Genomic DNA, 15,067 nt, shown 5'->3' with positions numbered 1-15,067 from the left:
AGGACATTACATCAAAGTTGGATCAGCCTGTAGTGTGTTTTTACACTTTAAGTTTGTGTGTGACTCCAAATCCAGGCCTCCATTGGTTAACAAATTTAATTTCCATTGATGATTTTTGTGTGATTTTTGTTGTCAGCACATTCAACTTTGTACAGAACAAAGTATTCAATGAGAATAGTTCATTCATTCAGATCTAGGATGTGTTATTTGAGTGTTCCCTTTATTTTTTTGAGCAGGGTATATGCGTATGAATCCTTGCAATTGCAGTTCATATATATTTCAGCACTGGATCTATGATTGAGTGGGAAATAACTGAAAGAGGAAGTGGAGCACTGATGTGGTTTATAAAGACAATGCAGAGCAGGAAATATGAACACAGGAAAGGAAAATTGGTTTTGATTTTTGACAAACGCAGAAGCAAAAGCTACTAGAAAAATATAAATATAGCCTGCTAAACAAAATTAGACTTGAATAACTTGAATAATTTTTTTGTTTTGTTTTTTTATTGTGAATGAATGATACATCATTTGTGAGCAGTTTTCGTACATGAACTCCTCTCCAGCGGAGAACCCTTATTTACTACCTTTATCGTGCAACATGAATGCAGCACAGCGTCTGTTAGCTAGTGGGTCGGGATGTTAGCCTCTTTAATGAGTTTCGATTTTAATTCTTCTACCTAATCGGTATAATTTATAACAATGTTAAGATACCCTAATATAAGCGCCGCTCCAATGGCCGCTGTAATTCTTTACATTGACCGACTAATGTCACTATTATTTCGTAATATTTCTGGCATTAGCCACCATAGCAGAATGGCTAGCTGTAATAAGTAGCTGTCATGGCTATGTCCTGCAGGACAGGAATATTGAATGAAGGCAAAGGCACACACCCCGCAACTCCAACGGAAGGGCCGTTATCGTAATAACAGGTAGATGGAGAGCGTTTAAAGTTAGTCATTTGGTCTTGTTGCTGCTCTTTCACAATACTTACTACTTCTTCGTGGGTGTTTTGTTGCTCTTTGAAGGCTAAATATGCTGAATTTCCCCCATCGTGGGACCAACAAAGGGATTTCTTATGTTATGTAGTTATCACTACCTGTCCTAACTGCACTAGACCTCGGTAAGGTGGGTAAGGGGGTCTGTAATGATCATGTGTGAGCAGGCCGTTTGTATGTGAATCCAAGTTTTAGCTGATGTGTTGCGACTCTGCTGAGATAAATTAGCTCTGTGACCTGTTAGTCTTCATCTTATTGTCAGGAAAGCTGTGATGCACTGACAGCATCCAAGTACACTGATCACTGTAAGGTATGCTGGCATTGGCTTCTTTTTCGCTAGCTTTAAAGGGACCTATTTTGTGTTAGTACAAGTCTCATATTTTAGTCTTTATTAAAAGCTATATAGCCTCTAATCTTCCAGATATTGCTGAGTATAATTCATGTTAAAGTTGGGGTGTTAGCCATTTTTTTCTCTTTTTCTTTTGGATATTTTATGCCCCTTGTTTCAGATAATGAGGTCAGTGTGTGTGTACAAGTAATCCCTTGTTACGTGACTCTTGGTTTAGTATGATGTCAGTAAGACCAGATATCCCTAATATGGGCAGCTCAGGAACCCCACTCACCTGCTCTTCACATTTTTGGATTTTGAGGTGTCTCAAAGGGAGCTAGAGAAGCTTGTGGCTGAACTGAGTGGTTCAGATAAATAAGGATTCTCTTTGACCGTGAATCATGCAAAGCTCCATGGTCACTTCTATAGTGTTTCGGTCTCCTCTTCAGGATTTGAGCAGACAAACTTGGCACACAGGTGCATCTAAGACCTCTGAAGGTTCTGATCTGTATTAAATATTAGTGGCTGTGGCTCAGGAGGAAAGTCCCCAGCTCCTCCAGCCTGCAAGTTTAAGGGCAAGACACTGAACCCTCAGTTGCCCTCGATGCATTAATCAGAGTGTGAGTCAGTTAGACTATAAAAGTACGTCTGTATTATGATGTCATCATTATGCTACCTACCTTAAATTGTCCTCTTTTTTTTTTTTTTTTTTTTTTTTTGCATTTATAGCACCTTTAAAAAAGCACTGTATCATGATAACGATCTTACTCACATATTGAAATATGCATGATGTATCAGAAGGCCATTACATTGGCTGCCAGCCACGTAGCAGCAGGTTAAAATGACCTGTTTGTGCTTTTATGTACCTACACCTCGTGACCACAAAAGTCAGATTAATATAACTTAATTGATGTTATATTAAATTATTTGCTAAAATGACCAATTTTAAGCATATAAAAAAACCCTATTTTTTTTTTTTTTAACTTTTCTAAACATGATTAAGTAACACGATCAGCTGCAAACACCATGAACACGCCCAGCAGCATGTTTACCATCATTGGCAAACAGGAAGTAATGTAACAGAATGGATTCTGTTCCGATCAGTACTGTGCTGTAAGAGGTGGTGGATGATGTAGGTGCATGTGACTTTGTATTTATGCATGTACTCAGAAATACACAGAGCTGTAATTACTTTCTGTTTCCTTTCCTTAGGTACAGGTTTGTTTTGAGCCTTGAAATCAGGTGACACGGGTTATTACCTAATAGCGAATGTGAATCAGCTGAAGCAAAAGCCAGGAATGTGAAACCTAAAGCCTCCTCCTCTCTTTGTTTTCCCTTCTCCTTCATTTCTGGCATCCAATCGCAGATCCTACTTTATACCATGTTATGTAGTAAATACCCAGTCTCCATTGTTACTTTGTCTGCCGGTAATTTGATGATCAATGACTGGCTGTTTGCCATTCCACCGCACGCAGCTCTTTTTTTTTTTTACACTTTGTGGTGGCCTCTTCTTACTGCATAACCAGTTTGGTGAGCTGTAACCGTTTCCAGGAATGTGAGAGTGTGGCTACATGAAAATCAGCCTTATGGTTTAATGAGCATGGCTGTTAGTTTCACTTTCCTTTCTCTGCCTGCTTAGGATGAAACAGAGGAGGGAGGGGGGGGGTACTTAAGCTTGAACAGGAAGGTTTCTGGTTCATGCACAGAGCTTTGGATGGAGAGATGAACACACATCTTATTATTTGAAAGAACAGGTAAGGTGGCTGTGATTCAAGCACCTTTGAACTATTGGCTGTAGTTTGTGTCTTTGGGATAGAACATAGTGTACTTAATCTGTTAACATGTTGTTACTTATTACTCTTTTGATATTAAGAGTGCCAGTTTGTTGTGTGATGCAATGTTGCATGTTTAGTGTTATACTGTTATACTGATAGGAAAAATGAGTCGTGCTCAGCGTTAGTACACCACAGTGTTAATTTAATCTTGTGGTTGAGCATTAAAAGCTGTCTTTGCAAGTTAAATACAATATTTTCACAATAAAGCTAAACATTTATACTAAAGTATGTTAAAACTGTGTTCTGCTTAACATGCTACATAAATTGAGCTACATTATTTTGAAAGAGAGAAAAAGGGTCTGCACACCGGCAAAGCTCCTGAATAATGTTAAATCTGAACAAAGGGCAATTTATGGCAAAAACAGCTGATTGGTGGGAATGTAAACTCACAGATGGGTAATTTGTTTGTCAGCACCTGCCTTTGTTTATGTCATGCAAACATAAAGGAGTGTTTCCTTGCTGCGTTAGATATTTTATGGCTGTAAAATAAACCAGTCAGTGATTCCTACAGCAATGGTGTCACCATTTCTAATCTACTTACCAACTGGTTAATGTACAAAATAACCTTGACCAAACCAGTTCATTGGTTATTCTGTGAATGTTATTAGTACCTAAACATTTCCAAGCACACAATATTAAACATCAGGATGTCTCTCTCTGTTTAATAATGGTCTAGCATCAGGGATCACACTTTGCTTAACCCTCTGAAGCTTTATCTTTTAATTAAATTAATATCCCAAGTCTTGGTAATCAGTGATCATCATTCTGACACACAAACCTTTTCCAGTAAAACATCTGTTAGGGTTAGTGCTTATGGCTTAGAGCTGAGAGGGTTAATATATGTGAGATAAACTATAGCATGTATCCATTAATGCTATCCTCTTTTCCCCCTGATAGGGTCACTCAAGATGGTGAAGGTTCTGGAAGATCTCGTGGCCATGGTCAGGCAACACCCAGCCGGGCTCCCGCTGAGCAAGCTGGCTGTCATCTACAGCCAGACCTACCGCAAGAACTTGACTTTATCCAGACTGGGCTTTGACTCCATGACCAGCCTGCTGTCCTCTCTGGAAAAGGATCTGGTGGTGAAAGAAGAACTGGTGTTTCACAGGGACCATTGTGGTGGAAGTCAGGCCACAGCTGGAGCTGAATGTGGAGCTGCAGCTCAAAGTAAGGAATCAGCTCCAAAAGCCAAGAAAAAAAAGGAGAAGATTTTGAGGAGAATTGTGAACATGACGAAAGAACATATGGACGGGATTCATCTGGAGCTGCTGGCTGCAGAATACAAAGAGAAACACAAATGTGTACTGAACTTATCCTCTGTGGGCTTCAGAACCGTTCCTGACCTGCTAGACTCTCTGAAAGATGAGCTAGTTGTGGTGGGTGATGTGGTGTACCATAAGAATCATCAGCCTCAAAATCAGCCTCGAGCTGGGACATTAACAAAAGCTACAGCGGGCAGCAGGCCTGCCACACCGCGTACACCTGAATCTCTAATTAGGAGCAGTAGCCCTGCCCCTCGGGCGGTACCACAGCGGGATGCCAGCCCTCAGGTTTCTCCTCTCCCTCAGGCAAGAATGAACCTTCTTGGATCTCCTTTGATTTCTCCTGTTTCTTTATCCTCCCCCCATTATATTCCTGTTATTCCACTTTTTACTGCACCCCAGCCAGCTGAGGAATTGTCCCAAGAGCAGCTATACGAGCGGATCTTAGAGGTTAGCTGTGCAAACTGACACTGTATCTATATTTATGCATATTTTATCTAAGTTTGATGCTGTTTGCCTTGATAACATAAACCAGTTAATGTCTATAATCTTCTGCTAACAGCATTCCAGTTAGCAGCTGGACATGACTGATACACGGTGCTCAGTCCCCTTTCTGTTTGCTCTCAAAGATGAAAATATAAAAAGAGGCCACAAATAGCTCATTATTGTGCTAATATTAACTAACACACGTGTCAGCTCGTAGCTGACACGTGTGGGCAGGAGCAGAACAATATGTTGTTCTACAGGAAAGACGACAATTTAACGTACACAAATACTAATCAGTACTTCAACCCATGTACATGCAGACCTGTAACACCTGTCCAATAAACACACATGCACAGCATGTCACACACAGAGCTGCCTGTCATTAGCTGCCTAGCACTGACGTCATCATCAGTGGTAGGTAAACATTTCAGTCCCTTCCTTTCTGATAGCACCCATTGTGTACTCGCAGATCACTTAATGTAGCCATATTTGATACTGTAAGCGTGGAAGTATCCAATTTGAGGCACAGCACATTTCCCCCCTAGAAACACCCTTCGAACTCCTTAATTTGACTAAAGCCACTTGTAAATAGTTCCCTCACCTAGGGATTTAAAACATTACCATGGATGAACTCTTTCACTGTGTTTTGAAGCAAAGAGAAGTAGTGTTGGTGCCCAGTTTGTTGCATTACAAGATTGTGAAACTTTTTAAACAGCAGCTTTAAATGTCTTACGTCAGAACGGATGAGACACGCAGAGATTAGTGGAACATTATAAGAATTATTCTATTTATTAAGCTATTTTGTATTTTAATCAATTGATCTCTTTATCAATGTACTCTAAAAAACTGACCTTTGACCTCTGCAGTACGCCATGTAATTGCAGCTATTTGCCTGTGTAAACCAGCTGGTGAGTAAATGTTTACTGGCGTGTTTCAGGTGACGAGGACGTACCAGCTGACGGCTCCGTCCATGGAGCAGCTCCACGCCTGCTATTCTCAGAAGTATGACGAACAGTTTCCTCTTGCACAGTACATGTCTCTGTATGACAGCTGGGAGGCTAAGAAGCTGCCCGCTCAGGCTAAACCAACTGATCCCAAGCCTGGTATACGGCAGACCCCTGCAGGTAGCCAAACTTCAAAACATTCAGTTTCAAGCATAAAAAAGTAAAGATTATCAATGACTCTGTGATTTATGAAGGAGTATGTAATGTCATCCCACAGCAACACAGAATCCTAAACCTGAAAAAGACCAGGAACTCGGCTTCCTGTCTGCCTCTGACTTTCCCGCGCTGGGAGCAGCTTCAAGTTTGACCAGAGAGCAGAAGAGCAAAGTGAGGGATGCTAACCAGAGGGAAGGCAGTGGCTTTAAAGAAGCTTATTACGCGCAGCTCAGGGAGGTCCTTGGAGATAATATGCGGGCAGTGGAGGCCATGGAGGAGGATGAAGAGGACCCCAAAGGGAGGAGGAGAAACAGGGCCATGGACCAAGATACCATCAACAATCTGATGGAGGATGTCATACGCGAGATCGCTAGGGATGGAGAGCTGGTCACCAGAGAGAAGGTGAGGAGGAACGACATTTTTTTCTGCTTTGCATTTAGCTGGTGTGTAGCTACTTTGTTTCTGTGGGTGTGCCATAAACACATATAAGTTGGCCCTTCCCATTTATCTGGGCTTGGCACCAGCACTAGGACTCCACTAGTTTGTGCCTCCCAAAGCTGAGCTGGGCATATCCACTACACCTCAGAGCTGCCTGCCCAGGTATTAATCCCACACATTCATGTTCACAAATGTAGTGTCTGAATGCTCGGGAGCATCCAAGGAGACGAGCCGGGGATTGTTCTCGTGTAAGGCAAACAGGGGTACCCCTTTGCTACTTTTGAAAATCTGTTCAACTAACTGACTCACTGTATTTTATTTTGTCTGTTTCCTCTCTCTGCCCTGCACACCTGTATCCAGGTGATATCCCGGGTGTGCAGGCTGGTTCCTTCTTTGGACCCCAGATGGATAGAACGGCTGCCTCTTAAAGCTCTGAAAGATCTCCAGTACCTCGTTAGAGAGATCAACATGTTCATAGAGGTTGGCACGCATGCTTTTAGTTATAACCTGTTTTCTGACTGTCAGGTTGATAAATTTATTCTTTTCTCCCTCTCTCTCTTTCTCTCAGACCGCCACAGCAGTGACATCCATCTGTACCCTGTATGAGCTGGGTCAGTCACTGGCCGGCCTCAAGGACAAGAAGCGCTACGAAGAGCTGAACCTCGGCCCCCTCTGCAAACTCCCACTCATTCATCGCGTGTTCAAGATTGACAGCAACACGAAAGATGACGATATCCACCAGGTCGAGACTGTGGACATCTTAAAGGTACACTCACGGTTGTAGACACACACATGAGCTTTGAGGTTTAATCTTCAGAGACTTTTTCTGTTTTAAATTCATGCAGGGTTTTGTTTTTTTGTGGCTTTCATTGTTAACATATGTGTGTACAATATTTCCACTCCTTTGTGCAGCAACTTCGCATCTTTAGGAGGAAGCAGAGCAAGATAAAAGTGGACCTGGCTGAGTTTATGAAGCATCTGGCTGACCACTACAACTGTGATTCTCCATACGAGCTGGGCATCAGGATAACTGGCCTCGGCCTGCCCATATCAGTAAGAAGCACAATGTTCTGCTACATTCCAGGACGGGTTACTGATGAGTTTCCATCAGCAGATATAAAGCACAGCTGGCAGTGTTTTCACCTTGTGATTCTGTGTGTTAGTCTGTCTTCGTGGCAGGATCAGGTCCTAGTAACACCTGCTGTACCAGGAACTATCATAAAGACTTCTCTGTGTCAGACGTGCTCAACACAATAGCAGCGCAACTTTGCAGGCACACACAAACACTTACCAGTGTGTAATAAGATCAAATTCAAAGCCAAGTTTGAGTATAGGTGCAGTCAGTGTTGGACTTGGCTGTAAATTGTTTTGTGTGTCTCACTTAGAGGTGCACTGATCCAACTTTTTGCAGTTGCCATCCAACACGAATATCTTAGCTTCAGATATCTGCCAGTACTGAGCACCGATCTGATACCAGAGTTAAATTTGCATGTGTCACTTATTTGGGAACATTGTAATAATATAATGAGTACTTTTAAAACAGCACTTGATCGCATAGGTGCACATTTGTTCTGGATCTGTGAGAGTGTGGCTCTGTAAACCTGAAGCACCTGCTGCTCAACTCCAAAGCAAAGATACACTCTCGTTGTTTCTTTCTGTAGAGCAGCAACTGCTAAATGTAACTAATGAATAATACTATTACATCTCCACTGTAAACTCATTACCTGTGCAGTATGATATCCACGTGTTTGCGGCATGTTTGGCTCTGTGGAGGATGTCCTAGAAAAAACATTTTCAACTTTTAACTGCGGTCCACAGTGAGATGTGTGGAGATCGTTTTTTTGGTGACTGTACAACTTGTTATACCTCTTCATTATGCACATCTCAAACACAAATACTTTTGTGCACTACAGACACTAACGAAGGTCAGCCGCAATGAGCACAGCATCTTGGAGCAGGCTAGGGAGGTCATTCAGAAAGAGCTGGAGGAGGAGACATACGAGCGTCTGAGGAAGATCAAAAAGAGCATCTTGGAGCCGTTGCAAGGCGCGGCTTCCTTCTCCTCTGCAGGCAGCTTGGATCTCAGGAAGAAGTATGCCTCCATGACAGCGGCCGAGGTGGTGCTGGCAGTCTTCACAAATACAGGGCAGGTGTTCAGCCCTAGGATGGCCAAGGTGAGTGCCAGTCATTGACACGTGTTTTTCTTTTTGTTAATCGCTGCATTTAGGTAATTGCAGAGGGGGAATTTTGTGTCTACATTGGGCAGAGGTGGAATGGGCTGTCTGCCAGGTGGAAGGTCGGTGGTCAGTGACAAAATACTGAACCACAAACTGGTCCTGAAACAGGCATCAGAGTGTGAGTGTGTGCTAGTTAGAAACAACTGGAATAAAACACTGTCTGAATATGTGTGTGTGAATGAGTGAATGTTGCCAGCCCATTTATCATTTACTTTTTTAAGAGCTTAGTAATTATGTCACTCTGGACTTATATCATGATTAATATCATACACACAGCCAGATGTTAATTTCACTAAGATTCCCAACATGAGAAGGAATTTCAGGGTTGCTCTTTCCAGTTAATGAAGGCACAAGAAAAAAGGTTTTAAACACGTGAACACTGGCTACTTGCACGTGCTCTGGCATTGATTTTAGTATCCTATTATTATCCTATTTGTCTGAAGTCTCTGAGATCATCTCTAACAAAGCTTTTCATTCTAAAACACTGTCACAGTCTGCTGATTATACAGACTGTATGGAGTGTGATGCAGAGGACACAGAACACAGGCGGAGGTTAACAAATTTTCTCAGGCTGTTTGCAAAAAAAAAGTCCAAAAGGCAAAACATAAAGTCCAAAAAAAGGGAACTGAAAACAGGAACGTGGACACAGACGCTCTGACAAAGACTGAGGGGAAGGCAGCGCTACTGTATATACACACAGACAGGCAATCAGGGGAAGTAGACACAGCTGGGAAAAACAAAACACAGGTGATAGTAATCAAAGACAGCGAGACAGGAGGGAAGGTCAAACTCTAAAAGCAAGGCATGAGGGACAAATAACTATCAAAATAAAGCAGGAAGTGAGAAGTAAATAGGGAAAGAGAGATGCACCAGTGAACTTAATGTAGGGGAACTGACAAAAGAGGATGAAATGAGAGACAAACTAAACTCTAATACAACCAGGACCTAAATACAGCCAGGAAAATACATGAAGACAATGTAAACACTAAGCTAACTTCAAAGTCCAAAACTCAAAAGCACTGGGTCAGAGACGCACGCCCGTGACACATGCAGACAAACTGCTTTTCTAAAAGTGAGACCTGCAGCATGCAGGTGTGTGTCTAAGGGGGGCCTGGGGTGGACGCCGCTACATTTATTTTAAAGCTTTAGTTGATATTTATTTTGCAGATTTAAAGCATTCATATAAGATAGAAATATGGTAACTAATTATGCTATATTATTTTATATTACGTAATTAAAATGCTAATATTTATTGTTCCTGCAGGCCAGTAACAAAACACAAGGAGCCTGTAAAGGACTGACCTGCTGGCCTGGGGTGCAATGGGGGAAAATGTTTTTCTGGATACTGACTATAATCTATATATAGTAAACTGTATCCTGTGGCAAGACCCCAACCACTAATGTGGCATAAAAGGCTATATCTCAGTGTTTTTTCTTAAGCTAAAGACAACACCTGCCTCCAGAACAGCTTTTGCCATGTTTCATCAGAGAACCCTGCTGTGGATCATTTTGCAGGAATTATCAGTGACACACACTCCATGGAAAAAGTGGTTTGCTCCCCTCATCTGTAAAAAGACCAGTGGGGAAAATACTGGAGGTTATGGGACCGTTACACACACTGATTCTGTCTCTGAGCATCGGTGCTCCAACCCCAGTGTAATAAACTGTGCCCATGTTTCTCTTATGTTTCCTGTAAACAATGAGAGACCTCATGTTCTCTGCCCCACAAAAGACAAATGAAAAACAAAGATTGTGCTGGAAATGTGCTAGTCCAAATTGGCTGGTAAAAGCAAAACAGGCTTCAGATTTCACACCTTCCAAATTTATCAGACAAACTAGACTTTTGGAAAAAGCTTTTCTAGTGTATTTTGATATTTTCCGGGCTGAATTATTAAACACAATAAACAGCCTTCACACACTGTAATGACATGCTAGGCCAGGGGTGGGCAATCCCAGGCCTCGAGGGCCGGTGTCCTGCAGGTTTTAGTTGTGTCCCTGATCCAACACACCTGAATCAAGTGGCTGAATTACCTCTTCAGTATGCAGTCAAGTTCTCCAGAGTCCTGCTAATGACTTCTATATGTGATTCAGGTGTGTTGGCTCAGGAACACATCTAAAACATGCAGGGCACCGGCCCTCGAGGCCTGGAGTTGCCCACCCCTGTGCTAGGCTGAAGTCCATGTTTGCTCTGAGCCTGGCAGAGAAACGAGGTGATCATGTAAATGATTCCCATGTCTCTGATGCAAAGCTTTGTTTGTGTTCTGGTCCAGCACGTCCAGAACTTCCTGCTGCAGGTGTCAGGTGATCGGCTGTCCACAGCTCTGTTTCAGCTGGCCATCTGTGGAGGATCCCTGGCTGTTCCACAGGACCTAGTGCCTAAAGACAAGACCTCCAAACCCACAGAGAACACTAAAACAGAGGACAAATCCACCAAATCTCTCCCAAGTGAAGGTTACTATGTTACTATGTTTCTGCCACACATTTTAGCGATCCTGATAACCATGAATTCATTCCTCTTGTATTTGGTAAATGCACATTTCTGCTCTGTATTTCTCAGCCAAACTGAAGCAGTATCTGAAAGACAGACTGGCTGCTCTGAGCTCAGCTGTCACTTTGGCACACATTGCTTCTATGGAGAAGAAAGTGTCTGAACACTTCCATGTGAAGGACTTCCTTTCTTTAGAGAAAGGCAGCTTCCTGGAGTTTCTGCTGAAAAACATTCAGGTACATTTCTCATTTTGGATTTACTTTACTGCGAACTCTGCAAATTGTAGGTATGACATCAAATTACCAGTGCAGAAACTCTGCAGTCATAATAATATAAGGAGTCTTCATCCCCATTCTCCCGCTCTCTCCTCTGGTTGTGTGCAGTTGCTGCAGGACACAGTGGGGTCCACCCTGATTCTAGGCAGCAGCAGCATGGAACGAGCTGGCAGTGGCTTCAGACCCTCCATACAAGACGTGTTTGAGTTCATCAAACAGTGCGGCGACATCACCTCCACTGATCCCGATGAAGTGAGTCATAAAAACAGACACAAAAACCGCCCTTTTTTTTTTTTTTTTGCTGACATATTAAAAACAGTAGATGTTCTAAAACTACATTGCAATCATGTTTTCCCAGCTCTCCCACATTGAGTCGGCACTGAGGTCCCACTATGGGGTCCGGGACAGTCGCGACTTGGGGCACGGCTCTCTGCACAGGCTGGCTGACCTAGTCCAACGCCAAAAAGGGCTGATTGGAGGAGGACTGAGCCCAGTCTGCTATGAATTGGCCCTGTTCTCCAAACAAGGCAAATCAAGGTTAGACTATTACCAGTCAGACATCAGACCTAGATCCCACTGTTTTTAGGAGCATTTCCGAACTTCCATTTATTTCTAAAATCCTCGAGAAAGCTGTGGCCTATTGGTTACTTCGACTGTTGAGGTAATAATGTATCTGATCTTGTTTTCGACAAAGTCATTGCACCACAACAGCATTGCTGAAAATGACTAATATTCTTATGCACTTAAATGAAGATTAATATTCGATTTTAGTTCTGCTTGACTTATCTGCAGCCTTCGACACCACTGACAGATTACGATATCTCCGACAGACATTTCAGAATTCATATTAATAACTACACCCCTGATATGTGGAGTCCCTCAAGGCTCAATCCTTGGACCAGTTGTCTTTTCTGTGTATTTGTTACCCCTGGCTCATTTATTAAACAGTTTCAAAGACGTTTCCTATCATTGCAGGTGATACACAGCCGTACTTTAAGCTAAACAAACTCAACAGCCTCTCCTGCTGTGATGAATGCTTCCCTGCATCTCACATCTCATCCAGTCCTGTTTTCTTCAACATCAGATTTTTGACGCCCAGTGATGTGGAACTTCTCCTTAGCCCTTAGCTTTAGTTGGTCCAGAACACAGCAGCTAGACTGCTAACAAGAACTAGCCAGTGCACGCAGCCCTATTCAGAATTCATTAAAATTATATTTATAAGTGAGACTGAAGGCTGTTGAAAAAAAACAAGCAGACTGTTCCAAAACAACATCTGCATTATCAGAATTCGGCTCCCTAGCCGGCCTTGGCTGGCAATCATATCTCTCCAGAGCTATGCGTGACGGCCGCCCTCCCCCTCAGCCCTCTCTGTGATTTGTGAAGCTGGATCTGGTGTACCAAGGCCGCTGATGAACTTCCATCACTATCAGCGAACTGTTTGGCTAGGAGCTGGCATCTGGGCTCCACAATGCCCCCCCACCCTCTCGTCTCCGTCTGCATCCCCTCCTGACCCTGACCCACCATACTGCTATCCCGGCTTTATATGTGCAATATGCTTTTGCTGAGGTGTTTTTTGGAACCTCGTAAGGTGTTCTTTATGAACACAGTATGAGATGATTTTTTTTTAACCTAACTATCCCAATGTATCTCTTTCTGTCTTTCTGCTAAAGGTAGCGCCGTTGAGAAACGGCTGCATGACCTCAGACATCTGTCCCCCCTGTCTGTGTTATGTCTATGCTTGTTTTGGATGGATGTTCTGTTAACTGCAATTTCCCCATTTGTGGGACTAATAAAGGCGTTCTTGATTCTTGATTCTTGATAACATATAGAGCCCTACATGGACAGGCTCTTACAGCAGAGCTACTGAGACCTAATAACTGCAGCCAGCCGCGCTGAATCTGTGGTTTGTTTTAAATGACTGCCAAAAATGCATTTCTATAGGTTAGATTTTTGGGGGGGTTAGATTTAGAATATTATTATTATTATTATTATTATTATTATTATTATTATTATTAGCACTAAACTGACCTAGTAATGCACTTCAATAAGGGGAGGGATTTGTAAAGGGGACCTGTTTTTATTGTATATATCTATAAACTGTTACAGTGGTGGATGCTGTATGTCAGAGATTTTTATGGAGCATGTAGCTGATCATCCACAGTCTTAATTCCTTTTATGGAGCCGCGAATGGTTTCAAACTAAACTCTCCATCATTCCACGGGTCCTGTTTCACCTCCGTTTATCTTTATCCTTCTGTCTTTCGCATCCTTCCCATGAACAGTGCCGAAGGTGGATCTGAGTCAGTGGGACGGCTTGGTGAGATGTCCAAGGCCCAGGCCCTGGCCAGCTTGCTCTCCTGCCCCCTGCTGGAGGATTTAAGTGAGTGGAGCCAATGGGAGCTGATCTTCAGACCCCTTCATGGTTCCCTCAAGGAATTCATTGAAAAAAATGCAGGTAGGCATGAAGCATAATGCTCTGTACATGATCATTTTAAGATGGTAAATGTGGTATACAGTGTGTCACATTTACAATGAAGGGTGTAAAATGAATTGATGAGTTGGGATTTGTTAGTATACAGTATGTGTGGACTGAATTCAAAATGAATCACTACTATACAGTGCATCGTATTTATCCTCCGCCCTTCAGCTCATTTTGCCCAAACAAGCCTTATTTAGCTGTAAAACGCACATTTGTGTCAACTGTCCAAAATCGATGTTTTATTATTTGCAAGTTTGAATAGACCATCACGTTATGGCCACAAGAGGGCGCTCAGTACAAGGTGAGACAAACAGCAGCCTGTACTGCAGCTTTTGAAGGCCTGAGTATACTCATCGTATCTTTATAACGTTAAAGGAGAGGATGAGGACCAACCCAGGTGCCTCCCAGATCTCAGAGAAACACAGAGATTATTTTATTTTTATCCCTAATACCATCTGAGACTTTACCCCAAAAGCTCCTTAATTGTTAAATTACACCTACCTCGGTTTAGATTGAGTTGATTGATGGTTTAGCCATGCTGACCAGTGCAGTTTGAGTTAGTGAACACAAACACACAATTAAACACATTTAAGAACTGTTAAAAAGGCCAGCACCCTCTAAAGCAGCGCTTCTCATAGTTTAGTTTCTTCTGCACTTCACTTTTATATCACACACATAAAAGTTTGTCCTTAAATCTGTGGGAAATTTTTATGAAATCGATTGCAAAATCCTGTTGAGGCATAAAGAGCATTACTAAAAAAAATCAACAACTAACTGGTGAATGCATGTTTTGCTTACTGCACAGCTAATACAGGCCTAGCAGCATTAGAGGTGACCCCCGGTTTGCTGCTCAGGATCACCACAGACACAGGAGACAAGCACTTCTCCAGCGCCGTCGCGGCCCTCGACCCCGTGGGCACAGCCGGCCACCTCGTGTCCATGGTGGTAGCTGACGGGATAGACAACGCTCCCACAGCCCTCCTGAGCAACCACATGCAAAGCTCTCTGGCAGCAGCCGTGGCCAAAGAAGGTAGGTATTCAACAGGACGGAAGATCACTTTGACTTATGCGTGATTGTGCACACCT

The 15,067-nt window shown here is 42.7% G+C and overlaps 1 protein-coding gene across 6 annotated transcripts in view; it reads left to right on the top strand.

Moving 5' to 3' along the window:
• The first annotated feature begins 616 nt into the window (after positions 1-616).
• Positions 617-15,067, top strand: part of LOC115798049 (protein NO VEIN) — a 49,163-nt gene continuing 34,712 nt past the window's right edge. For 2 of the 6 annotated variants that reach the window (XM_030754725.1, XM_030754722.1), the window contains exons 1-14: positions 617-928; positions 4,055-4,869; positions 5,843-6,029; positions 6,127-6,467; positions 6,864-6,983; positions 7,072-7,269; positions 7,416-7,556; positions 8,417-8,677; positions 11,011-11,191; positions 11,298-11,464; positions 11,612-11,755; positions 11,862-12,040; positions 13,785-13,957; positions 14,787-15,011. In XM_030754725.1, coding sequence (XP_030610585.1) covers positions 4,066-4,869; positions 5,843-6,029; positions 6,127-6,467; positions 6,864-6,983; positions 7,072-7,269; positions 7,416-7,556; positions 8,417-8,677; positions 11,011-11,191; positions 11,298-11,464; positions 11,612-11,755; positions 11,862-12,040; positions 13,785-13,957; positions 14,787-15,011 — 3,121 coding nt within the window. In that variant the 5' untranslated portion in view covers positions 617-928; positions 4,055-4,065. The other 4 variants (XM_030754726.1, XM_030754723.1, XM_030754727.1 and 1 more) reach the window with 4 other exon arrangements.

This window comes from Archocentrus centrarchus, chromosome 19 (assembly GCF_007364275.1).
Source record: "Archocentrus centrarchus isolate MPI-CPG fArcCen1 chromosome 19, fArcCen1, whole genome shotgun sequence".
Classification (NCBI taxonomy): domain Eukaryota; kingdom Metazoa; phylum Chordata; class Actinopteri; order Cichliformes; family Cichlidae; genus Archocentrus; species Archocentrus centrarchus.
This window is presented reverse-complemented; position numbering and strand designations above follow the sequence as displayed.